This window comes from Agelaius tricolor, unplaced genomic scaffold, assembly GCF_023055355.1.
Source record: "Agelaius tricolor isolate 1412-34295 unplaced genomic scaffold, bAgeTri1.0.p SCAF_36, whole genome shotgun sequence".
NCBI lineage: Eukaryota > Metazoa > Chordata > Aves > Passeriformes > Icteridae > Agelaius > Agelaius tricolor.
Window position 1 is genome coordinate 4,477,078 of NW_027269296.1, and position 25,955 is coordinate 4,503,032.

The 25,955-nt window shown below is 48.4% G+C and overlaps 3 protein-coding genes across 3 annotated transcripts; 2 read left to right on the plus strand and 1 right to left on the minus strand.

Moving 5' to 3' along the window:
* Positions 1-3,321: 3,321 nt before the first annotated feature.
* On the minus strand, positions 3,322-4,201 carry ATP5IF1 (ATP synthase inhibitory factor subunit 1). The gene is made up of 3 exons (XM_071453037.1): positions 4,017-4,201; positions 3,690-3,802; positions 3,322-3,595 (listed from the first exon to the last, which is right to left on the minus strand). Exons 1-3 carry the CDS (start codon positions 4,110-4,112, stop codon positions 3,457-3,459), a joined length of 348 nt encoding a protein of 115 aa, XP_071309138.1. The 5' UTR covers positions 4,113-4,201; the 3' UTR covers positions 3,322-3,456.
* Positions 4,202-4,251: 50 nt separating this feature from the next.
* Positions 4,252-14,299, plus strand: DNAJC8 (DnaJ heat shock protein family (Hsp40) member C8). Its single transcript, XM_071453036.1, has 9 exons — positions 4,252-4,406; positions 5,391-5,492; positions 7,441-7,497; positions 9,024-9,090; positions 9,731-9,825; positions 10,673-10,744; positions 11,193-11,284; positions 12,277-12,352; positions 13,517-14,299. Exons 1-9 carry the CDS (start codon positions 4,344-4,346, stop codon positions 13,637-13,639), a joined length of 747 nt encoding a protein of 248 aa, XP_071309137.1. The 5' UTR covers positions 4,252-4,343; the 3' UTR covers positions 13,640-14,299.
* Positions 14,300-14,627: 328 nt separating this feature from the next.
* On the plus strand, positions 14,628-25,633 carry PTAFR (platelet activating factor receptor). The gene is made up of 3 exons (XM_071453111.1): positions 14,628-15,714; positions 19,092-19,279; positions 22,211-25,633. The coding sequence occupies exon 3, from the start codon at positions 22,265-22,267 to the stop codon at positions 23,330-23,332; it is 1,068 nt and encodes a 355-aa protein (XP_071309212.1). The 5' UTR covers positions 14,628-15,714; positions 19,092-19,279; positions 22,211-22,264; the 3' UTR covers positions 23,333-25,633.
* Positions 25,634-25,955: the final 322 nt, after the last annotated feature.

Here is a 25,955-nt window from a genome sequence, read left to right on the forward strand (position 1 = left end):
TAGTACAGCATATTATGGATAATATGTTGCAGATGTGCCACCTCCAGTAAATATCTTGTTCTATGCAGCTCTAATGTGTTTGCTAAGTCCCAGGCTTTCAGGGAGAGGTCTGTCTTAAAAATCTTCAAGCTTTATTTATCAGTAAGGAACTTTTTGAGCACCCCCAATGTGTTCTACCATCTCTACAACAGGGAAATACTCAGGAAAATTTCTGCATGCAGAGGCCGTGCTACTGTTATTACCCTGTGCACATATATTTATTTTGCCTCACACAGTTTATTTGATTTCTAGGAAAACACACACACATGTTTTTGTCTTGACTCTTTCCCTTTATCTGCTCTGGACTGGGGAGGTTGAGTGTGACAAAAAGGCCCAAAGAGACCAGACTGAGCTACCTGGGTGCCTTGCACTAAAACCAGCTTGCTAAATAAAGATCTTGGATCTCACTTTCCTTTCTTTTCATTTTTCCCCCCACCCCTGAGCTAAGGATTCTTGCAATTTCCATCACATTTGTGTAGGATCCAGCACAAACCTTGGGAAATAGCTTCTGTTTGCTGCAGCACAAATCACCAGCTCAGTTTTAGCTGAAAACAAATTGCACTTTTCCTGCTCCTGCAGTGGCCAAGCAGTGTTGGGCTGTGATCTTTAGGAGCACAGTACAGACAGAGGATCTGGTGTTAAGGAAGGATAAAAGCATCTCATTGAGACATAAAGGCTGCTCCAACAAGTGAAACTTCTGTGCTGTAGGTGGCTATGGGAAGTCAGGGTGTAGTGAACAGGATCAGTCCAACCCTGAAGAACTGAAGCAAATAACCAAGATGCACCAGTTCTGGCAAAGAGAGAAGAATCCTTCCTTTGTGTACCCCTGTGCCTGTGGGACAAAGCAGGGGACAAGTCATGCCATCAGCCATTTCAGAGTGCTTGAGGAAACCCAGAACAATTAGTCCCTTTATGACCTGTGGTCTGAGTTCAGCACTATCCTTGCAGCCTTACCAGTCTCAAACATCAGCTTTGGTTTTGGTTGCTCTCAACCAGAATTGCCTGGAAGCAGATGGCAGAAGTTTGCAGCTTTCCAAAAGGCAACTAAGCCCTGTCTTCCAGGTTGCATGGGCTGAAGGGGAATCCTGGAAGGTGTACAGACACCTTGTGCCTTTTTAACTCCCCAGCAATCACCCAGGTCTGAGGTACAATCCTGTTTTACTCCCCAGCATTCCTGCTCTGGAATCCTGCAGCAAAGTCTATAGCTGGCATCTCTCCACCCACAGGCCCTGGAGTGGTGAGTGAACCCAGACTGCTTGCTGCAAGTCATTCAAATGTTTGTGTCCTTTGCTGGGGGCCAAGAAAGCTCTGTGGGGTAGCAAGGCACTGACTTGCACACTGCAGCCCTGAGGGACTTCAGAGAGTTTGTGACACCTTTCTCTGGGCCACAGGAGATTACAAAGGTCCAAATCCCCTCCCTTACAGGTGCTTGGGCAGAGGCTCTGTGGCTGAGCTGACATGGCTGAGCTGCATAGTTAGTGCCCCAAAATAAATAGAATAAAACCCAGAGATGTGAATTTAAATCTTGATCTGTTCCCTTCTGAATACAGAGCTGTTCTAATATTTATGCCAGCTCTCCACAGTCCACTGAAGCTGTTGTGCCAAACTTTTCACTAGTGACTCTGCAGCTTTTGAGGAAGCCAACCCCACCTGACAGATACAATAGGAGAAACATTCTGAAAAAGGTAAAAAATTGGATTTTTAAATAGTATATATATTTTAAAAAATATATAGTATTTTTTGGTGTGTATATATATAAAATAAATATATATTTATATAAAAATATATTAATATATATTATATATATACAATAAATATGGTGTATATATATAAAATATATATTAATATATTTTTATATAAAATCAATATATATTAATATATTATATATATTTTATATATATACACCATAAATATAGTATATATATAAATATATATATATATCTATTAATATACATATATAAATATATATAGTATATATATATTTTTTAAATAGTGTATATAACCCAAACCCAATAGTCTGTTGCTTTTCATTACTCAGTTCATCTCACCAGGTTCAGAGAGGTGGGGAAGGTGCCCATAATTTGTTAATTAGCCCCAACTAACAGGAACAAAGCCCACAGGGAAGCTCTGTGCACAGCCTTGGCAGAACTCACCACACCACCATCTGAGCACAGCCAGGCAAGGACACTCCAGGGCTGAGCACATGGGTGACATCTTCATTGAAGAACAGTGTTTAAGGGCACAGAATGACAGTGGTGTCACTTTGCAGACAAGATGTGCCACTACCTGCAATATTCACCAAGTGAGGGCAGCCCAAAGGGAGCAGCTGGCTGGGGATGTATCAGGGAACACAGGAGAAACTGGGACACCTTCAGCCACACCCTTGGAAAGCACTTTCAACATTAAAGGCATCGTTTGCCTCCTGCACTTTCAGACAGGGCAGTTCCAGGCACGGACCCACCCAGTTCAGTGTCACTGGCACAGGAAGCCTGTTTGGGCAGATTCACAGACGTGACAGGGATGACACAAGGGCTGTTTTCTTACCTGCCTGTTGATACAGAAAGTCCCCTTCTTGTCAGTGCTTACTGCAGTAAGGCCACATTGTTTCAGGTCACTTACTGTGTATTTTATGATGAGTTTCCTACATTAAAATGTCAAAAGTGATTGAAACTGCATAAAATTAGTTTTAATCCATCCTTCTTTGGAAAGAGACTTAGCTAAGGAACAGAGAAGTTTAGACAGTAAAAAAAAACCCTAATCTACTGGGCAGTTAAAGCTGTAGTGGAAAAGAACATTCACATGAAGTCAGGATCTCTGCTGTCTTGCTCCAGGAACTAGAATCACCACAAGTGACCCCAGTACAACTTTGAAAACTATTTTTCTCTCTCAGTTTATGAATACCATTTTCCTCTCTCAGTTTATGGCAATAGACACTAAGTGCAACAAGTGAACCTTATTTTTTTCTTGTCACCTGCTAGTTCAGTGGAGATAACACCCCTCTAGGACACAAAGACAGTTTACTTGAAACAAAGTTACCTCTATGTGAATGGATTGCTACACAGGTACCATTTTCCCCCAACTCTTCTCACAGCTTTAACTCTAAAGTTATCCCACTAGGCACAAATGGTCATTTCTTTCATACAAATCTAAAAAAAATAGCTCAATTCTGTACAGACCTGCCTACTCAAGAATGCAGCTTTACTTTGGAAGAAAATGAAGCTTAAAACCAGATAGTGAGGTTGATATATTTTGTTTTCATTGAATAGTTACTGAGCAAGAAAATGAGACTGAGTAGTTTATTTGATGTTGTTGCAGACCATAATTGTATGGATTTGGATTATGTTGACCAAAAAATACAGTCTTCACGCTGATTTACACCATGATCAGTATTGGCCATGCACATTCAACAACACCAGCTTAGTCATCTTTAAGCTGCTTGATCTTATGCTTATGGCGCTCGATTTCTTTCTGCAGACGCTCAATCTCTTTCTGGTGGTGGTGAATCTCTTCCTCGTGGTGTTTCCGTAAGGCAGAGAGCTGCTCCCGCTCCTTTTCCCTGCAAGAGAGGAGGGCAAGACGTGCAGCCCAGGGGCGGGCCGGGCCCTGCCCCGGGCCCGCGGGGAGCGCCTCGCCAGGCCGGACCCCCTCACCTGAAGTACCGCTCCTCCTCGGCCGCCTGCTTCTTCCCGAAGGCACCGCCGGCCTCGCGGATGGAGCCGCCGCCGCCGCCGCCCTTCCCAGCGCCTTTCCCCAGCTCGCCCAGCTGCGGGAGAGACGGCGGTGAGCGCGGGAGGACAGAGGGACAGAGCGAGGGAATGACGGGCAGACGGACAGGCAGAGAGACAGAGCGACAAAATGACGGAGGGGCAAAGGGACAGCCCGACGGGCAGAGGGACTGAGGGGCAAAGGGACAGAGGGGAGAACGGACAAAGGGAGGGACAGCCGGAGGGGGGAAGGGGCACTGTCGGAACACCCACCTGGTCGGCGCCCGATCCCGAGCTCCAGCGCTGCTGCTGCGCCAGCAGAGCCCCTCGCAGGCCGCCCCGCGCCGCCGCTACCGCCACGGCCGCCATGGCCGCCTGCCCTTGGAGCGCCGGACGGGCCGCCGGGCGGGCCCGCCCAACCGCGCCTGCGCAGCCGCGGCCCCGCCCTCCTCCCGCCCTCAGGGCCCCGCGGCGGGGCGGCCCCTGTGACGTCACAAGGCGGGGTCCCGTGCCCGCGCGCGCCGCGGGGGGGGCGGAGCCTGTCGCTGCGGCGCGCGCCGCGGTCACGTGTGGTGACGGCGCGGTCACGTGTGGGTGGCGATGGCGGCGGCGGGGCCCGGCGCGGGCGCGGCCGAGGACGCGTTCCTGACCTTCTACAACGAGGTGCGGTACCGCCCGTGCCTCGGGAGCTGCGCGCCGGGAGGAGCCGGGCCGGGCCGGGCTCGGGGGCCGCCGGCGGGCGGGACGGGCCCAGCCGCTATGGGGGCGGGCGGGCGAGCGGCGGGTGCCGGTGGGTGGGTGCTCGGTCCGGCCCTCCCTCAGCCCCGGTGCCGGGAGCCGCGTTCGGCCCTCGGTGCGCTCGCGGTCCCTGCGCGCCGGGCCCCGCTCGGCCTCGCTGTGGGCGAGCTGTCACCGGCAGGGCCTGGGCCCCCTCCCTCCGCCGGGCCCGGTGCTCTGGGCACGGCCTGAACGCGCTCCCTGAGGCTCCCTGAGGTGCATGCGGAGGAGGGAAGGCACGGCTGCAGAGAAGGAACGAACAGAACTGTTCTGCAGTATGTTTTATAGATAATATGTGATGTTAAAAACACTGTTGGGCTGTAGGAAATGCTAAAAAATATGCACGTTTGTTTAAATAAAGGTGAACGTTAAATATAAATACATGGTTTGGTTCGGTATGGTACAGTGAAGGGTAAAAACTGAACTAAATAACGTGTGGTTATTAAAAGTGGGCTTGTGTGTTTGCATCAGTGTCACTTTACGTGTTTAAAGGGCTGTACTGCCAACAACGGGTTAAAGTAATAACGCCGTGGTTTCCAAGGAATCACAGAACTGCTGGAGGTGCATGGGGAGGAGGGAAGGCACGGCTGTGGAGAAGGCCATAGAAGGAACAAACAGAACTGTTCTGTAGTATGTTTTACAGATAAAATGTGATGTTGAAAACACTGTTGAGCTGTAAGAAAGGCTAAAAAATATGTGTCGCTTGTGCTAATGTGTGCTGCTAGTGCCTGAAAAAATAACTACAGGCTTGGGGTAAGCAAGGGGAGTTATGAATTGTAGTACAGGATAAGGATGAGCATATACAAACAGCATGAATAAACAGGTAAGGTGTTGTGATGGTCAGCTGATACAGGTCTCTCTGTTCTTCAGGTAAAGCAAATTGAAAAACGAGATTCTGTTTTAACATCAAAAAACCAAATTGACCGGCTGACCCGACCTGGATCTTCATATTTCAACTTGAACCCTTTTGAGGTTAGTTTGAACTTTCTGAATTGAAGTGTGAGCTTTCTGATTCCTGAGTATTTATTCCAGTAAAAGACAACATAAGGAAAGAAGAAATTTCTCTGGGTACAGATTAGTGTGCAGAAGGTTTGCAGAGGACAGCAGGATGGTGTTTATGTCTTTCTCAGTGTTTGATGGCAGGACAAACTGTATGTTGTCACATTTCCCTCATAAAACAGCACTGGAAGATTTGGCTGGGTACTTTCTGAACAGGAAGGTGGTGGCAGCTTGACAGGTTCTGGTCATTGCTCTCTTAATTCAGCATTTATAGTTGTGTGTTTTATTTTGGGTGTTCATCCCTCTGAACTTGGACAGTGGATAGAGTAAGAAAAGGTCTTTCAGTGGTCACACCAGTGAGTAGTCTCTGAGGAACCATTGGGTAATGGATAATCCCCTTGCACTTTATAGTGTTTGATTCCAGTTGCAGTCAGTTATGAAGTCTTAATAAGTAGGAAAGCCTGAGGAAGGCAGTAAATAAACAATAAACAATAATAAACAATATTGTGTTCATCTGGAGTTGGCTTTCCCTGGGTGTGTTCCTTCCTGGTGTCATCTTCACTGCCTTTTTCAAGCCTCAGGTGCTTTTTGTAGTCCCAGTTCAGGGCTGGTCATCCAGATGAGTCAGCAGATTCACTTTGACAATTATCAGTTTTGTATAGGTTTTAGTAGTTAAAGAGTAAATTAAGAAAGCTGTTTCAGAGTAGATTGTAGCTTTCCTGTGGGAGAATGGTTTGTTTTTATTTACAGATTCTTAGAGTCAGACCAGCATCTGCTCACTTGTTGCTTAAATCTTACATTCAGTAAATTAATTCACAAAAGATTTCCTAAACTCTGCCACACCTGCAAAGATCAATAAACAAGTGGTAACCAAACAGTAAAACTCTACTGTCTTCTTTCAAAATGATAAAATTAATAAATTTTTATAAAGAAGTTATAAAACTTCTTTATAAAAATTCTGAGTGGCCTGGCATTGTCCCCAAGGCACCACATGCTTTTGTTTCTGTCAGACTGAGCATTGCTGCAGGACTGCTTGAAGGTTCAGACCCATTTATGGATCATAGCTGTCTACACAAGACTTGAACATAGAAAGGACACTAGCCAGAGGAATCTAGCACTGCTAAAAGTAGTGTCACAATGTCAGAAAGATTGTTAAATGTTTCTGGTTTACTGGGTGAAAATTCATGTTATTGTGGGGTGAGCTTTCTGCTGTGTGTCTGTTTGCCAGTGAACCAAGTGGCACAGAATTACAGAATGGGCTGGCTTGAGAAGCACCCATCAGGATCATTGGATCCAAGCCCTGTCCCAGCAACCCCACCCTGGGCTGGAAGGACCCACAGGATCATCCAGTCCAACCCCTGTCCCTGCACAGACCCCCCAGCAACCCCACCCTGGGCTGGAAGGACCCACAGGATCATCCAATCCAACCCCTGTCCCTGCACAGACCCCCCAACAACCCCACCCTGGGCTGGAAGGACCCACAGGATCATCCAATCCAAGCCCTGTCCCTGCACAGACCCCCCAACAACCCCACCCCAAACCCAAGCCCTGCCCAGACCCCCAGCAAGCCCAGCCTGGGCATCCCTGGAGCTCTGGCAGCCTCGGGGCCGTGCCCATTCCCTGGGCAGCCTGGGCAGTGCCCAGCACCCTCTGGGGGAAGAGCCTTGCCCTGAGCTGAAACCTCCCCTGACTCAGTTTCATGCAGTTTCCTCCTGTCCTGTCCCTGGCCATGAGTGAAGAGCTCAGTACCTGCCCCTGAGCTGCCCCTTGGAAGGATGTTTGGGTGTAATGAGTTCTCCTCTCAGGCTGAACCAACCAAGTGACTTCAGACACTCCTCATGAGAGTGTTAGAGCTTGCTGACAGGAACATGAAACATGGAGAGCAGCATCAAACTTGCTCTGCTTTCATGGTCTCTTTTAGGTGCTGCAGATGGATCCTGAAGCCACAGATGAAGAGATAAAGAAAAGATTCCGACAGGTATTCAGAGTTCATGGAGGGGAAGTAGAATTGCTGTAGAGATTGTGTGGGCACAAGAAAAATGCTACTAAAGCTGTATCTGGGTAGAGGGGTGTCTATTTTTGGCAGAAATGCATAGAGCAGTGCTTGTATCAACACGAGGAGAGCTGCAGCAGTGTCCCTGGTCCAAGCAGGATTGGCTGCTTTGCCTGTGCCATGTGTGATTGCCAGCTAATATGGCCATGTATGATCAGCCTCTTGAGCTTCAGTTCTAAAGGAAGATCAAAGAGTATTTTTCTCAAATATATGGACTTGGATCCAGATTTTCTCTGAGGTTTCTTTAAGAATTTTCATGGTCATTTTTAGTAGCTTAGTTACCCGGTACAGAGGCAGCCCTGCTTCCTGGCAGGTCTGAAACACAGGAACACCCCAGCCTGCCTCTGCTGACAGACCTGCAGGAAAAGGTTTCAGTTTAATCAGTACATACAGCAGAGAAACAGTGTTTGGGGGGCTGCAGCCTCCAGCTGCATTGATGGTGTGAGTGTCTGTAGACAGGAAGATGCTGTGGGGGCAGAGGAACAGGATATGGGGTCCTCCTCTGTGTGGGAAGTGAGAGGGATAACTTTTGGTCTATTGTTGGCTTCTCACTCCTACAAGACAATAAAGTATGACACTCTCAGCTTTGGGCTGGTAAAACAGTATGGGATATGTTCTGAATTCAGGGTAATGAAAGGACAAATGTGCATGGAATTGTGCATTGAAGAAATCAAACACCCAAGTGCAGAAATCAAACACCCAAGTGCAGAACGTGGAACGGTCAACAAAGGGGAAAAAAGGCACTGGCTGAAGGCAAACTGTTCAGGACTAAAGGCAAACCTTTTCCTGGGAGCTACAAACAGTTCCAAAAGTAGTTATTTTGTATTCTTTAACACTAAAGCAGTTTCAGCTGCTGCTCTGTACCAAAATGGCAAAAATAAAAGGTCTATAAAATAAATTTAAAAGAGGCCATATGGAAAGTTTTAAATAACTTTCTGAAAGGGGAATGTGGAGGCTGTGGTTTCCAGCCCAGTTAAAGTTCCCCTCAGGATGGTAGTGATCTATCTCAGAGTACAGGCAGGACTTTCCTTAAATTTCAGTAAAGCAGCCTAAGAAAAAATGACCACTCTTAAACAGTTTGATATTTGGACAGCCTTGGGCATGCTGGAGAACTTCTTGAGAGACTTTGGTTGAGGATAATTTTTATGTTTGTTTCTTGTCAAGACCAAGGATAAAATCTTTGTTGACCAAGGGGTTCATATCAGCTGAGGGGTGTTAAATTGTTGCTCTCATCACAGGCTGCAGCTTTTCTTGGACAGCCTGTTTGTTGCAAGGATTGTCTGTTCTTTCAGCCTGTACTGGCACACACTTCTGCATGTTGTCAGCTGGTTTGTCCATGTACAAATGAATGTGATCTCTTTGGATTCTTTCTATTTCCCTTCTCTCAGAAAACTCTGAAATACTCTTCATGTTTTACCATGCTCTTGATAGTAATATCCTTTTTCTTGCAGCTGTCAATATTGGTGCACCCAGACAAAAACCAAGATGATGCAGATAGAGCCCAGAAGGCATTTGAAGGTAATGCTCTTTCTCTGCCTGCTCTGGGGCAGCAGTGTCAGCTTTTCAGGTGCTAAAAGTTCATTAGGGTGGAGGGGACAGAAAGGCTGCAGAGGAGCTTTAGCTGGGGTAAATGAAGACAGCTGTGGCAGCAGCAGCTGTGTGAGGTGCTGGCATTTCAGCAGGTGGCACTAGGTGGCAACAATGCCATTGTCATGTCACCACAGGGACAGGCATCTTCAGGGGGGTGTGGGATTGTTCAAGAAAAACTGTTTAAGCTGTGCATTAGATTTTATTCAAAGACCATAGGACAGAAGCAGAGTGATGGTTTTAGGTGTGTGCTGTGTAGGCAGGGAATCACAGGAAGGTGTTCATGCCCATAACTACAGCTGGGAGGAATGATGCTTTCACCTGCTCCCTCCAGAGGGTATCACACAGTTCCTGCCATTACTGTATCCCAAAACTCATTCAACTAATCATGTTATCACTTTCCTAGATTTATTTAATAAAAAAAAATAAATTAAAACCAACTAAAACAGACTGCCAAACAAATGACTTGCACAAATTCTAGAAGCAAAATTAGTAATGCCAACAAGTGGCAGTCTTGTGATGCCTTGTGAACATGACTACTGGTGCTATTAATATTGATGTTTTTTGGTAGCTGTAGATAAAGCTTACAAGCTGCTGCTAGATCAGGAGCAAAAGAAGAGAGCCTTGGATGTGATACAGGCAGGAAAAGAATATGTGGAACACACTGTGAGTATTCTATGGGAACATCCAGAGTTGGGGGTGAGTGGTAATCAACCATTCATTTTCAATCATTCATATTTTGCTTTTTGCTACACTTGCTTCATGTTTAGGTCACTAAGCTGAGCAAAGCTCATAATGGCACTGTGCAGGTGGGCTCCAAGCTCTTCACAGCAGAGCAAGCCTGCTGTGTCCAGGACTGCTGTTGAGCTCAGTGCAAGATAATTCAGTGAAATTCAGTACTTGAAATAATCAGGTCAGACCACGTGATCTGACCTAAATATTTTTTTCCAAGTCTGTGAATGAATGATGCAGTTCAGATATGTGTAGGTGGAAGAGAATAGGTGGTGACAGCAGGAGACTGGGAAGTTTGGAGGATATTGACCTATAAGATAAGAAAAGGAGCTTGGATTGCATTGGCCAAGAAGTTAGAGTGATGTGGGTGGATTAAAACACAGAAAGCTTGAGGAAGCAGATGATATGGGAGAGCTCAGATACTCTTAACACAAGGAACACTTGATGTTCTGTTTGTTGTTAGTCACTTGAATATCATGAAGCAAAATAAACTTAGTGCTGGTTTGGATGGTGTATATTGAATAAGAATACATTCAATATATATATCAAAAAACCAAAAGGTTTGGAGGAATATTATCCAACACAGTATTTTTAATTATGACAGTTCATGTGATAGTAATCTTGTACATGTTTGGGCCTAGGAGGGTTTGGTGTAAAACAAAACATCAATCAAGAACAGAGTACTTCCTGTACATTGGAATAGAGATGCAGAACCACTTGGATAAAATTATGTAAGCCCTATAAAATTTTTAAAGCTCTTATTTTTGTTCTTAATCATTAGGTGAAAGAAAAAAAGAAGCAGCTGAAGAAGGATGGAAAACCTCCCACTGTAGAGGAGGATGATCCTGAAGTTGTAAGTCATCCTATGTGCAGAGAAACTGGAGAGTACAAAATGTGTTTTGAGGAATTAAGATTGAAAGCCAGTACAGAAGTATTTATTAGGCTTGCTAATGCTGTAAACCCTTACATTTACAGAAGAACAAATTCTGTAACAATCCAAGACTTAACCCAAAAAGAAGAGAATTTGAAGTGAACAGTTCTGTTTAGGCACAGCTTCACGAATACCAATTAAAATGAGACTAATATGAGGTTAATATGCAGTTGTTTCCTGGTGCCAGGGCCAGAATTTAATCAGCAGTGGTTTATACCTTTCAGTGTGCTGCTGCTACTGCCAGGGCAGGATAGGGGTCATGTGGGCACACCTGTGGTTTGCTTTCTTTTTAGCTTCATACACTTGTATGTAAACCAGACTTTAACTGTGTTCCCAGGCATTATTTTAAGACTGGATTTGTGTTTTACAGTTCAAACAAGCTGTATACAAACAGACAATGAAGCTCTTTGCTGAACTGGAAATTAAGAGGAAAGAAAGAGAAGCGAAAGAAATGCATGAAAGGTATAAATGACATTCCACTTGTGAAGTTCAGGCTCTTCTTCCACCTCATGCTTCCTCAGAGAAGATACAGGATCAGAGAGTCTTGGAATAGTCTGAATTGGAATGAACCTCTGGAGATCATCTGGTCTCACCTCCTGCTAACAGCAGGGCCTTGGATTACACTAACAAGGGTCCTGTCAAGCTGATTGCCAATAATGTGGATTCTGCCACATCTCTGGTAGCCTGTGGGTTGTAGAGCCCTGTGCTTGAGAAAAGCACACAGGAAATTTGTCCTTCTGTGCTGAAGATGTCAATATATTTTATATAATTGTATTTAATTGTATTATCTTATGTGTACACATGGAGGCCAGCCACAACAGTGAAATGGTGACACGATTCTGCATGCTATTAGCTTGCTAAGGATTGATTTTTAATTTTATTTAAATGCCAGAAATACTCTGTGGCATGTGTGATCCTGAACTATTTTAGGTGATTTGATCACGTGCTCACTGTGAGTGCACTTCCTGCAGCAGGGTCTGTGCTGGTCAGTGAGGTGGGAGATGGCTGCAGGACATTGCTTTTGATTACAGGTGAAAAGTAGGGAGTTAAAAATTTAATTTGTACTTTGCATGCTGAAGTGCTTATTAAGTTCTCAGAACATGTACCCTCAATAGTTTTAGAGAGTTACCATTAGTGTGGTCTTCAGCTTCTTGGATGAAGAAGTCCAGCTTGTTTTGCTGAGCAAGAGAATCATTAATTGTTAATTATTAATTGTCAGTTGTCAATTGTCAGCTTGCTATCAGTGGGGCCAAACCATCTTCCCTGCTCACTGCTCTTCCAAATTTGAAACTATATTTGAAACTATATTTGCTGTGCTATCTTAGGTATGCATATTTATCTCTTCTGTAATCTGCCAAATAATTAGAGGAGCTTTCCAAGATGATTTGAAAAGATTACCTTGCTTTCTGAAGTGGATGCTTGTGGGTTCATAACTTTTGTGCTTTCCCTTCTAGGAAGCGGCAGAGGGAAGAGGAAATTGAAGCACAAGAGAAAGCCAAACGAGAACGAGAATGGCAGAAGAACTTTGAGGTATTCAGCACTTGAACTTGCAGAATTGGCCCCAGCAATTCTTGTCCATGTTGCAGGGACTGCCCCTAGAGAGATGAGAAACATTTTGGATGCAAGTCTGTAAGATCATTTAATAGATCTGCACCAGCCTGGGGTTTGTTCATGTGTGTGGAGAAGAGCCCATCAATAGGGCTTTGGTATTACCCATGCAGAAACAGGTCTGTAAATTGAGGTCTTCTACTTTTTCATCTCTGTCAGCAGTTCATTCTTATTTTTAGTTGTAAAATAGAATTGCTGCTTAGCCCAGGTCACTGGTGACCATTAAAAATAATCTGGGAAGTGTTTGTATGGACTGCTGTGGTACTTTCCAGTCTGGTTGCCCCAGCATCCAGATCCCTGCTAGTGCTGGGCCCTCTCCCATCCTGCCAGGGGAAAGGGGGCAGGGAAGCAGGCAGCTGCTCATCTGCAGCTCTGGTACTGCAGAGATGGGCCTGGAGTGGAAGGATCACATCCTGTGAAGTAGATAATTCCTGGACTGCTCTGTCCTGCTGTGAAATATTCAGCCTGTAGAGATCATAGGTTTGCTTTGTAGGGAGATTTGGGGGTTTAGGGACTTTTTTGTGGGTTTTGTTTTTTGATTTGGTTTCTGGTTTGATTTTTTTTTTTCTCCTCAGGAAAGGTTTATGCTTCTCAGCAGGTAGGGCAGGGAGAGGAGAGAAGTGCACCAGAGGCCTTTTTGTCTCATTGTGTCAATGTGATGAGACTTTGAGCAAGAAGCCTGAGAGGAGGCAGCAGTACATTTCCCTTCCCTGTTCTTCCTGTAGCACCAGGAAAGGGAGGAGCTGAGGCACAGAAAGGACATGGCTCATTCTGGGCTGACAGATCAGGAACATCCATTTGAGAGGTTTCTTGTTTCCTTTGAGGATTCTGTAGAGAGTAAGGACTGCCCAGCCCAGTCTGGTGAATTCTGAACCAAGAATCCAGCCCAGTACTTCTACTGGTGTGTGTCAGCTCACTGTAGTTCCACTGCACTGGGCTGCTCTGGCTCTTCCCAGTGTCCTTGTGTCCTGCCTGCAGGAGCTGCATGCTGGATAAGGGGAAAGTGCCACTGATCTCCTAACTATGTACTCCTGTGCTTTGCTTATTGCACTTGTTAACTCACCTGCTCCTCCCTGTTGTTCCCAGGAAAGTCGGGATGGCCGTGTTGACAGCTGGAGGAATTTCCAGGCAAATACAAAGGGGAAGAAAGAAAAGAAAAACAGGACCTTCCTGAGACCTCCCAAAGTAAAAATGGAGCAGCGTGAATGATCCTGGAAGCACTGCCCAAGTGCAGCTCCTCAGTCCCTTCTCTGCTTTTAAGGACTCATTGGCACCTAGAGTAAGATTTGCTTTTTAGTAGACTGTTTGTTTCCAGTACAATTAATTATCAGTCCAAGTATTTTTTGTACTCTGTCTGTTTGAAATAGGGCCAGAGAATGACCCCAGCCAGGGCCCTGCTCCACGTAGAACTCTTGGCTTAGGAGAGTCCCTGCCATTCCTGCTGTCCCGTGTGTCTGCTGCCCTGTAACTCAGTGTTTTGTACTTCACACAGACTGTGCTGTTTCACCACTTCTGTTTCTAGTTTGAGAGCTGAACAAAATATTGGAGATGCATCCAAACCTTTCCAGGCACCATCTTTCTCAGCGAGTTCAGCTTGGGAAAGATCTGGACTGACTCTGGGAGAATCCTTCCAGCACTGTGCAGTGCAGCTGGCCTGCAGTTGAATCCTGCAGCTCCTCACTGCATTGAGTGGTGCTTGGAAGGAACCTGCTCCCAAAATCTGATTTCCAGACTAAAATCCCAGCTCTCAGGCTTAGACTTCTGTTAATCTCAGACCAGCTGGTCACTTCCTATAAAGGAAAATAACTTCTCTTGATTAATAGTTAAGCTGCAATGGTCTGTATGTAAAATAAATTTTTACCCAAATTACCGTTTTTTTCCTTGGAATTATTACAAAATGCAATAGCAAGAGTGTGAGTGGAGTGCTGTCAGTGCTGAGATGCTGCTGCTCTTCAGCATGAGCCTGTTCTCCAGGCTCAGACTGTGGTGCCAGCTCTCTGCCTTTCCAGTTCTCCACATCCCTTTTAAGCTGCCCAAGCTGTTCCAAGTGCAGTGTCACCAGCCTGGAGGCAGAGGGGACATTAACTGTCCTCATTCTCTGGCTGTGCTCCTGGCAGAGCCTGGCAGCCTTAATCCCAGCCTGGCTGGGAAAGGCCATAGTTCAGCTTGGCTGTTGGGCTGGCAAGTTGGGATGTTTGCTGCAGCTCTGCAGCTGGGGGCCTGGGGAGCTCCAGGGCCTGCAGCCAGGCAGTTCCTTCTGGCAGCAGTGCTTTGTGCACTGATGGGTTGTGACTGTCTAGTCCTTCAGGACTGTCTTAAAAGCCTCACATTTCCTTTCCTGCCAAAATAAGAGCCAGTTGTTACCAACAAGGAAACCCCAACAACATTTCTTTGTTAAACAGCCCATGGGGTGTAAAGGGAGCAGACAGAAAAACATGTGATTTCTTGTTCTAAGTGACTCAGGTGGATGTTGTGCCCATGACCTGAGCAATGGCAGTGCCACAGAATATGCTGGGGGAGCCCCCATGTGGAATCTGGGCAGAGCAGTGCCAGTGGCAGCAGGAAGGAGTGGGTCCCCCATGTCCCTGACCACCCTTTCCTCCCAGGCTGAAGGAGCACAAGGACCAAGGGGGGCTTATAGTACTGCAGAAGGGGTACAGGAATGAGCTGCCCCTGCCTGAAGTATTTTCTGGCTGATGTTTTGTGATTTGGGGATTCCCAGAGCAGAGCAGTGCCCTTCCTGGTACTTTGCCTGATGAATCTTCACCCATCATGGAAGCCCTGGAACAAGTACTCACTGTGCTGCCTCCTGACCCCGGGATCTGGAAGGAAATGAGGAGCCCTGAGGACAGATCTGCTGAGGGTACTGGGACCACCTCTGCACCCCTGGCCCAACCAGGGGGTGCCCCTGACCTGGAGCTGCTCAGGGCTGGGTTACCCCATCTCTGGCCTGTGAGGCACCAGGTGCCACAGGAGGGTGACAAAAGCCCCTCACCATCAGTGGAGCCTCAGCTGTGTCACGTCTGCTGCCTGCCCCAGGAAGGACCACAGGAACTGGTGTCAAGCCCCAGGGTGCAGCCAGGGCACGGCTAAGCAGGTCACAAGTGCCAAGAGGGAAGTGAGTCACTCACCTGGGAGCCAGCACCACGCCCTCTTTCCTGTCAGAGCCTCTTCCCAGGCAGGAGCACACACACGGCTCAGCCCTGCTGGTCTCTCCCCTTGCAGCACAGACCTGCTGGGCTGGGGTCTGTGACTGAGCTGGAGCAGGTGCTCTGTGCCCCAAGGTAAGACTCTCCTTTCCCTCCTGCTTGCTCTCCCAGGCCTCCCTCCCCAAGCTCCACAAGCTCCTTCTGTGTCTGTAGCTCAGCTGGCTCAGCATCCCCTGTGGATCTCTGAGCCGTGGCACCTCAGACAGTGCCAAGGGCTTCTGAGACATCTTCATCCTCCCAGAGGGTGTGGGCAGACACTCCTCGTTCTGTGTGCCCAGCAAGCAGGGCTGGGGTGATGAGGAGCACTGTGAGAGGCAGGAACTGCTGCTGCTGCCTGTGGGATGGGAGGGGGCTGCTCTCACCCAGGTCCCATTCCACCCCTGAATGACAATGACCCTGGCTTTGCTTGGATGCTGTGAAGCAAGGTGAGGAGCCCTGTCTGGACCTTACTCCTGTGAGGAAGAGGAGGCACTGCTTGGAGCCTCTCAAGGAGGGCAGGTCCCTCATCCCACCTGTGCACAGCCCCTGCCCAGGCTGGGCAGGCAGATGGAACAGAGGGCAGCAGCTGTGGCAGGAGGTGTCTCACTGCAGCTGGGAGCAGCAGGATCACTGTCCCAGCTGTGACAGCTCAGGCCAGGATGTGGCTTTTGCCTCCAGCAGAGCTGTGACAGCCTGGGGCTGTAGCACACAAATCCTGACACCGTGGCCCATGAGCTCACCCCTCTGCCCCGAGCAGCAGGGCTGGGCTGGGGAACCACAACCAGCTGGAGGCTGCCCTGCTCCCTGCCTCACCCACTGCTGGGGAGGCTGCCCAGCAGGGACATTCTCTGCCAGTCTGGGCAATCCCTGTGGCACAGCCAGCTGCAGAAGCCATGCCCTGCCTTAGCTGTCAGAGGGGACCCAGGGAGTGCCCCTGCCACTGCCCCAGGAGTGTCTCTGGCCCATGGGTTGGGGTGTTTTCCTGCTGAGCAAGCCCAGCTCCGGGGCACATTCCTGCAGGGTTGGTAAGGAGGTGGGGACAGGCTGTGCTCAGCCTGCAACAAGCAAAAGAAAATTCTGTGGAGTGTTCTGTGAGTAGTGAGAACTCGCAGACAGTAACACAGCACCAGCTGAGCATGTGCTGCAGCTCCAAAAGAATTTCCTGCTTTTTCTAAGACCCGTCCTGGTACTCAAGAATGTGTCCTGGGGACTGGAACCAGCAGGGATCAAGCTCCCTGTGTGCTAGGAACTGGTGCTGTCACGAGCTGCATGTTGGAGTTTCATCTTGTCCTTGTTTGCTGCTTGTGTTACTGTCAGACCCATCAGCTGAAATGCTGCTCCTCCATTTGCACTCCTTGGAGAGCTCTGCTTACGCAGTGTAGCTTGCTCTGGGAAGAAATCTCTGGATATTTGCTTATAAAACCAAGAGTTTCTGATCCCTCTGAATTTACGTGTGGTTATCCAAAGTGAGTATGTTGCTACCAGGCTACATCTAAGAAGGAAACGACCTCAAGGGCATGTGCCAGAGGCAGGTGGGGCTTACAGGAGGCCCTGGGCATCTGCCATGGCAGCATGAATGGTGCTGGGTGCCAGACCCATGGGGAACAACCACTGCTCACTGCTCAGCCTGTGTAGGGTTTTCCCCAGAGACTGGAATTTGGAACAGCTGCTCTGGGATCCAGCACTTACAACAACCTGAAGGACTATCACTGATCCTTAACAGCATCTATGGGAATCAGAGTTAGAGAAGTTTATTTGTTTTTTATTAGGTTGCAAGTTGGCTCGATGAAAGTAAAGGCATTTTCAAGATTGTTTTTTTCCTCAACTCAGCCTTGCATAGCTGTCAGGGCTGTCAGCTGCCGTGTGCATTCCCTGGACAGGAAGAACAGGAAATATTGTCAAGCACAGGACAGCCAGACTGCCAGGAGTGCTGAACAAGCCCAGCCTCCACTGGCAAAATGCATCTTAATATTGGAGTGCTCAGCAATTGGCAGCAGGGCCAGGAGAGCAGGGAAAGAGGGTCCCCAGGTGGGAAGGGAGTAAAAGGGAGGAGCTGGCTGTGAGCACTGTATGGGGGCAAAGGGACCTGCCCATGCAGAATGGCCATGCTGCAGGGCTGAGCAGAGGAAGGATGGAGACTTTTGAAGGTTCCTCCCCAGCCCAAAACCCCCTGGGCTTTCATTTCCTCTAAGAGCTGGGTTGTGGCAGGACAGTGAACCAAGATTTGTCAAGTGTTGCTACATCCTCTGTGAGCACTCCCCTTGCCCCTGACATTGCTGGCTGCTCTCCCCAGAGACTTGGACTGGCTGTCAGCCAACCTCTGTGGCAGGATCTTGTTTGGTTTTAGGTTTAAACCCCCAGGAGCAGCCTAAGGGGCAGAGCTGGGGCTCTGTCTGATACCTGAAGGGTATGAGATTCCTTCATCCTTACAGCAGCTGATGGGAAGGGGAAAGGAGGGAGGATGTCTGGTGGCAGAGGGAAGGAGATGGCTGCAGCTTCCATCCCAGCACAGCTCTGGGGCATCACTGCAGGAGCCTCAGCTCAGCCTCATGTGGCCTGACAGACAGAGCTTGGCTGTCCCTTGCTCCACATGCCAGCCCCACCCTGCCAAGGCTTCTATCCCGTGTGCTGCAGCTGCTCTGGGGCTCCCTCACATTGCAGGGTTCCACTCTGCCCAGGGGGCTTCCAAACGCCTTGGCCACCCTGTGCTGTGGTGCCAGCTGTGGTGTCCATGGACTTCTGGTTGTCTTGGAGCTCCCCCTGAGAGGGGTTCAGAGCAGCAGGACACGATTGTCCTGCAGTTTGCAGAGCCCTTGCACATCTCCAGCCTGGCTGGAGCTCCCCTGGGGATCCTGGGCCCTGCCTGGCACCTGGTGCACACCTTCAGAGCTTTGGTGTCTCTGAGCACCCCACCATCAGCATGACCATGCTGAGTGAGCTTCAGGCTGCCACAGCTAACAGGGGCCATCATGTGATGGTGTATGGGACAGGTAACAATCTGCCCTGCTCTGGTGTCTCTGTCTCTTGAATATCCCTGAGATAAAGGGAGGCTTGGGATGGTGGAACTCCTGAATTAGTTCCAACACAAGTGTGAAGGAGAGTGCTAGAAAATGAGCCTGTCCATATGTCCATATATGAACCTGTCCATATGTCCAAATGAACCTGTCCAGGAGTTTCCTGTCCCTTTCTTGGAAATTATTAAGTGGAAGCTCTTCTGCAATTCATCTGTTTGGGAGAAAGATGCTCAAAAAGTTGTCTATTCCCAAATCTAACTGGGGACACAGAGTGGATTCCTATTCTGCCTTTAAAGGAAAATCCCAATTTTGCCCTATTTCAGGATCATCTGAAGCAGAGATACTCTGAGGAAAAAGCTTTAAGGACTTTCCAGACTTTTGCTGCAGCTAATTGCCTTTCCTCTACAGCTTATTTTATTTCTCATTTCCTTGATGATGTCAACATTTCCTCTCCTCTAGTGACTCTGCAGTCATGCTACAGTTGCTCCCATTCTGGTGCCCTGTTCTAAAGAGCTGCCAGTGCAGAGACTGTCCAGCCCCAGGGCAGGGAAAATAACATCTGGGAGACAGCCAAGCATCCTCAGTGAAACCCTCACTGCTACTAAGGCTGAAGATGGACGTATTGTGCTGAATTTTTTTCAACTCTGGTAAGCAGAAAATATACTTTATTAGTGTTATTCCTCTTGGAATCTATTATTGCTGATGGCAAAGCTTGCTTGCATCTGTAAGCCAGCAAATCCTGGCTGGGAGGGCACAGCCCATGGCAGGGGCCACAGACCAGGAGCAGGACTGGCAGGTGCCCTGACCCTGCTGCTGCTTAATTCCACCTTCAGCCCTGCCTGCAGTGCAGCTGATGGTACAAAGCACCTGGAATTACTGCCTGGGGGACTGTGGACAAGGCACTGGAGGTCTCAGGGGGTTTGGCCAGGCTGCTGCAGCACAGAGAGCAGCACCCACAGCCCCCAGCCCCTGCCCTGCTCGCCTCTCTGCTGGCACAGGCAGCACAAACAGGCTTCAGAGAAAGGGGAACTGCCTCAGCAGGACAGGCTGAGAGCCCCCACAGAGCACTGCAGAGCCCAGGGCAGTCAGGAACATACAGAGACATCAGCCTGGGTTCCTCAGGCTGAGGAGGGAATTGGGCTTTGGGTAAATCCCCTGGGGAATGGGGCTTTGTTCCCTTTAGCTGTGCCCTGTAGCACATCTCACTTGGCTCATGAGAAGGAAAGGACACCTCTCCTGTGATTCCCTGCAGGACCCTGGCACAGCACAGGCTCTCATGCAAAGATAGCTGAGCTCTGCCAGGTGGTGCTGGGGCCAGGAGAAGGCACTGCCCTCTCCCACCTTTGCCAGGGATGTCAGCATGATCTCACCCTCACCCCTCTATTTCAGAGCACAGCCCTGTGGCTCAAACTTCTGTGCACAACTCTGCTGTGGAAGGGACATGCATGTTCACTCTCCCTTCCACCCCATCTGCTAAATCTGGCAGCTGCTGTGCAGTCTGCAGACAGTAAAGTTCACCAGAGCTCCTGGGCAAAGTTTGGTGGCCCCCATGCCATTGTGCAGAACCAGGAATGGAGGTGTGGGTGGACAGTGCCCTGGGGCACTGTCTGAAGGGACTTTGTGAACAAGAGCTGTGCCCATGTATTGAATATAAGCACTTCTCCTCATGAATCCTGCTAGAGAGATGCATTACCTGGTTTTTTTTTCCCCCCATGCTTGGTATACTCAGGTCTGGTGCCACAGAAATAGATCACCTTTAATTGCAAAGATCCCAGCCCTAAGCACCAGAACTATTTGCTGGTGTTGCAGATAGTCACAGCAGTGTGAATTTACGGCACATATTTGAAAAAAAAAAGAAAAAAAAAAGAGTTCTCTAATGATCTTAAGTAGTTAGGACTTCTCAGGTTTTTATTCCTTATTCCAGTATCAGACTAGTGTATCAAACATTGCACTCCCTGTGACAAAGCCCACCTGAATAATCTACTGTCTTTGGAGTTGGGGGGCTCTCAGAAGGGGGCAGAGATCAAGGTGAATGAGGAGAAATCCATGTGTCACAGGGGCCAGCTCCCAGCTCTGCCAGGCTGTGGGTCCCTTCTGCTCAGACTGTACCTGCAAGACTGAGCTTAAGGACACTTGGAGCTCAGCAGTGCCCAGCATGCAGCTGCCTGGGAAGGCCCAAATCTTGAAATTGTTGTGTCCTTAGGGGACCTGGGAGGGGTGAGGAAGGACAGCACCCTCAGGAAGATGAGTGCTGCCTTCCTCTCCTAACGAGTGGAGAGCAGCACTGAGGGTTGCAATTCTGCAGAAAAAGGGAGAGCAAGCTCCAGCTCCAGCTGACTTCCCCATTTGCAGAGGAAAATTGCAAACGTGTGAATGTGCAAATGAGGAACAACAGCCCAAGGGCACCCGGGGGGGACCCAGCCCACAGAGGATGGGATGGGGGTTCCTGGCACTGCCTGCTGCTGGGGAGGATCCAGAACCTTTTGAGGCAGGAGGGCACCTGCTCAGGAGCAGCAGGTGAGGAAAGTGATCCTGCCCCTCTACTCAGCCCAGGTGAGGCCACATCTGGAGTGCAGTGGCCACTTCTGGGCTCCTCAGTCTGTAATTGAAGCCCTCAAGGAAGCCATGGAGCTCCTGGAGTGGGTCCAGTAGAGGCTGCGAAGATGATGAAGGGACTGGAGCATCTCTCTGGTGAGGAAAGGCTGAGGGTGCTGGGGCTGTTCAGCCTTGAGAAGAGATGTCTGAGAGGGAACCTCATCCCTGTCCGTCTGTCTGTCTGCAGGGAGGGGTCAGGGGGACAGGGCCAGACTCTTTTCAGTGGTGCCCAGCAGCAGGACATGGACACCAGGCATAAACTGAAACACAGCAAGTCCCAACTGAATAGGAGAAAAACTTCTTAGCTGTGAGGGTGACAGAGGCCTGGAACAGGCTGCCCACAGAAGCTCTGGGTTCTCCTTCCCTGGAGTTATTCAAACCCTGCCTGGATGCCCTCCTGCACAACCTGCTCAGACTAATCTGCGTCAGCAGGGGCTGGTCAGGTGATCTCCCAAGGTCTTTTCCAACCCCAGCTCTTTTGGGGTTCTGGGAGAGGTTTTTACCACAAATTGTTTCACATCCGGAATTCTTTAAAATAAGAGTAAAGAAGTTAAAAAGTATCAGGAACTGTGGTGAGAAGTAGGGGCGGGGGGGAGATGGCAGGGGAAGAAAGAAGAACCACATGCAGGGAGAGGATTAGTCATAGAAAACACGCCTGATTCTAGTAAAAGATTAAGAAGCTTGAGACAGGGAAGTGTAACAGATTACTTTTATCTAAGAACTTTCATGCAGAAAAGTATTTTAAGATTAGAGATGCGTCATCTGAGACCTCACTGCAGCAAACAATGCTGGATGAAGACACAGTGATTTGCATGCTGTGGAAATGGGATCAAAGAGAGGACCAAGGAGACAGGGCAGGTGTCTGGCTGGAACCGAGGCATCAGCAGAACACCTGTGGTCATAGACAACTGATAAAGAAAGGTGGGGTTTGGTTTAGCAATGGTGCCAAGCCAATCATCTTGATTTCTGCTGTCTATTTTTAGGTAAGAAGAAAACTGTGTCAGCAAACTGAGCTTCAGACGTGGCCGCTCAATACCATGATGTCTGAAAAAGGCAAAGGAGATGCAGAAGGCAGTGCTGATTTCTACATTTCATGCCACATAGACTCTGAGTTCCGCTACAGCCTCTTCACTGTTTTCTACAGCATTATTTTCATTCTAGGCTTTGTTGCCAACTGCTACGTTCTCTGGATTTTCAGCCGTATTTACCCCACCAAGAAACTCAATGAAATCAAGATATTCATGGTGAACCTGACAGTAGCTGACTTGCTCTTCTTAATTACGATGCCAATGTGGATTGTTTACTACCACAACCATGGAGACTGGATCATGCCTGTGTTCCTCTGTAACGTGGCTGGCTGGTTTTTTTTTGTTAATACCTACACTTCTGTTGCCTTTTTGATGGTCATCACATACAACCGTTACCAAGCTGTGACTAATCCTATTAAAGCTGCTCAGCTGACCACCCAGAGAAGAGGTATCTACTTATCAGCAGCTATCTGGATCCTAATAGTGGGCAGCTCTTTGTATTACCTTTTTGACAACAATACTAATCTGGAGGAGGTGGACTCCAGGAATTTCACGCGGTGCTTTGAGCGCTACGACACCACCGGTGGTGTTTCAGCTGTTCTTGCCATTCATGTCATCATCTGCATCCTCTTCTATATCATTTTCCTTTTAATACTAGGTTGGAACGTTGTCATTATCAGGACCCTGTTCTCCAAGTCAGTGCACCCACGGAAGAGCGCTCACGTCAAGCAAAGGGCCCTGTGGATGGTGTGCACAGTGCTGGCCGTGTTCATCATCAGCTTTGTGCCCCACCACATCGTGCACCTGCCCTGGACTCTGACTGTTCTGGAGCAGTGGAAGAAGGAGAACTGTCAGCTGCGCCAGCAGCTCAACGATGCTCACCAGGTGACTCTGTGCCTCTTGAGCATGAACTGTGTGTTGGACCCGATCATCTACTGCTTCCTCACCAAGAAGTTCCAGAAGCACGTTTCAGAAAACCTGAAAAGCATGAGAGGGAGTCGCAAATGCTCCAGGCAAACAACTGATACAATCATTGAGGGCACCATTCACCAAGAGGAGGCCATTAGGATCTGTTAGGGCCACTTGGTGTTTTCTGATTGCACACGGAGAGGTGGGAATTATTCACTCATCTTTTCTCAAGAAGAGGTACCAAGGGACACAACAGAGGACCAGGATTTTACATTTTCTTTTTCCCATTAGACAGAAGAATGGATGCTCCTTTCTTCTGTCACATGCAAAGGGCAGAACTGGAACCTGCAGTAATCTCCAGCAAAGCTCCTTCTGTCCAGGCTGGTGTTCTCATGGACACTGAGAACAGCTCAGATGACTGCTGTAACGTGAAAGAAGTGTGTCACTGAGCCTCTGCAGTGAGTAGCTAGAAGCTGAGTGTACCAAAATTACCCCTTGTGTCAGTCCAGGCAGCACCAACCCTGCTCCTCTGCCTGTCCAGCTCTCGCAGTGGATCCAGTATCAGAGCTGTAAGGGACTTCTGAAAGACCTGGAAGAACAGATGGAGCTCTGAGTGTCATCAGGTGGCTCTTCTAAGCAGCTTATATGGTCTGGTGAAGAGTCTGAGCTAATGAAGCTCTTGAGTGGCTGTAAGGGACATAGTCCATGGAATTCCTCAAGTCCTGTCAGAAATCTGCACCTCTGATCCCTTCATCCCTTCTCAGCAGCTCACATGCTCTGCTGGGATCCAAACTGGACAGATGTCTGGGAGCAGCTATTATGAATCTTTACTTCCAAACCTTGGGTCAGTAAACTAGGGAAGGAAAGGAAGAGAAATTGGCAGTCCCTCAGCACACCTCCCCCTCTCCCTCCACCAGATCAGCATTATTGCCAAAGGGCACTATGGTCTGCCCTGGCTTCCTGTGTGAAAGCAGAACTGGCCACCCAGTGGCCTCATGCACTCAGTTTAGTAATTTCTGACTGACTGCAGATACCCAGTCTTGCTCAGGAGGCTCCAGATAACAGAGGGCTACTGTCAGCATGGGCATTACGATAAGGAAAAAAAAGCTTAAAATGCTTCTGTATCTTTGTACTTATTTATTTAATTTAGGATTATAGCCATTACATTATTTTTTTCCTCCATCCTGTTGAAGCTGACCAGCTCTTGATCTACAGCAAGTGAAGTGTTAGGTCAGGACACATGACAGACAAATAATTCACACACTCCACACCCAGGGCCGGATGCAGTCCACTGGGGCCCAGGGCAAAGTGGTTTTCCATGGGTGCTGAGTTCTGTACCAGTCATGAGACACTTGGGGTTCCTTTTCTGACCCAAATTGCTCAATCTAGCACAGGAAATTGGGCAGGGAAGGGAACTTGTTTTCACAACAGTTGTTGGTTCCCTAAATGTCCGAGTCTGTTGATGACAGGAACAGTGTATCTGACCTGTGACACCAATTATCCATGTGCAGGACAGCAGCCCTCCCACACCTGCCCAAGAACAGGAGAGATAAACTCAAGCCTTTCCAAAGGCAGGACCAATATTTGTACTGCTTTGCCAGCAGAGATACAGGTCCTTCAGATGTATCCTCTGGAGCTCCTCAGGCAGCTTTTGTCCTTCTTTGTTCCAGTAAGGAAAAGAATTAAGATGTTTATTTTTCTAAGGCCAGCCCTGCACTCCAGGCCCAGTGCCAGAGGAAAGAGTCTGATCACAATAAGAGTGCATCTCCCTCCTAGTCCTGGGCTCTGCTCCAGTAAGAGCCACCCACAACAAACACTTGCCAGTACCTCATGCTCCTCAGACACCTTCAAAGATGCACTCTGAATCTGCAGAGCCACAGCTCACAGGAAGGGAGCAATTTCTGTAATTTAAAAACCAGAATCTGCCTCTGTTTCTGCACTGTTCTGTGGGCACATTCTGGATGAGGAGCTCTCACAGCTGGCAGAGGGAGGGACCTGCTTTCCCCCCTTGGCTCCCAGCAATAGTGGAGCTCTCATTTCACAGACCCTAAAGCCCTGATAGATGGAGTTTGGCAACTCGTGGAGGAAATGGAAAGGATTTTTACATGGAAAGCTGGCATGATCTTCCACTGATTCTTGGAAAGCTTGCAGGAGTCTACAGTTCAGCTCTTTACCACGGGTACCTAACAGACTTTATTCCACAGCTAGCACTGTGGGCTCAGGGAACAAACAAACTTGCATCTGAGGAAAAGGATAAGCAGAGAGAAAAGCCCCAAGGCCACTTTGGGAGATGTTATTTAGTCAGTAAAAATGCATTTCTAAAAAACAGGCTAAGCTGCTACTTCTGTTCCTGGAAATACTTTCTTTTTCTTACGGCAATGTTGCATTACTCTGCTTTACCTTGCAATGAAATGAATCCTCAAAAGTTCTTTTAAATAAAGCGTGTTCCCCAAGTGTTTTGCCCTTTAACTTTTCCCACTTTCTCATCTTTCTGTAACGCTGCGGGGAGGAGGAGGAGGAGAGAACCGGGAATACAGCCGAGTCCGGCAAGCCCGGAGGGCTGGGGGATTAAGATGTGGGTTTATTTCTCGTTACCCTGCTCTGATTTATCTCGCAATAAATTAAACGGATTCCCCCGGCAGGGCCATGTCTGCCGTACCGGTGCTGGCTGAGAGAGCTCCTGCCCGGAGGGCTGGGGGGTTAAGCTGTGGGTTTATTTCTCGTTACTCTACTCTGATTTATCTCGCAATAAATTAAACGGATTCCCTCAGCCGGGCCATGTCTGCCGTAG

Coding starts and splice junctions, on each gene's coding strand:
- ATP5IF1 (XM_071453037.1), bottom strand. CDS start 4,112: ATGGCGGCCGTGGCGGTAGCGGCGGCGCGGGGCGGCCTGCGAGGGGCT. Junction 3,803..4,016: donor CGGGATCGGGCGCCGACCAG/GTGGGTGTTCCG, acceptor TCTCTCCCGCAG/CTGGGCGAGCTGGGGAAAGG. Junction 3,596..3,689: donor GAGGAGGAGCGGTACTTCAG/GTGAGGGGGTCC, acceptor CCTCTCTTGCAG/GGAAAAGGAGCGGGAGCAGC.
- DNAJC8 (XM_071453036.1), top strand. CDS start 4,344: ATGGCGGCGGCGGGGCCCGGCGCGGGCGCGGCCGAGGACGCGTTCCTG. Junction 9,826..10,672: donor AAGAATATGTGGAACACACT/GTGAGTATTCTA, acceptor CTTAATCATTAG/GTGAAAGAAAAAAAGAAGCA. Junction 11,285..12,276: donor GCGAAAGAAATGCATGAAAG/GTATAAATGACA, acceptor TTTCCCTTCTAG/GAAGCGGCAGAGGGAAGAGG.
- PTAFR (XM_071453111.1), top strand. CDS start 22,265: ATGATGTCTGAAAAAGGCAAAGGAGATGCAGAAGGCAGTGCTGATTTC.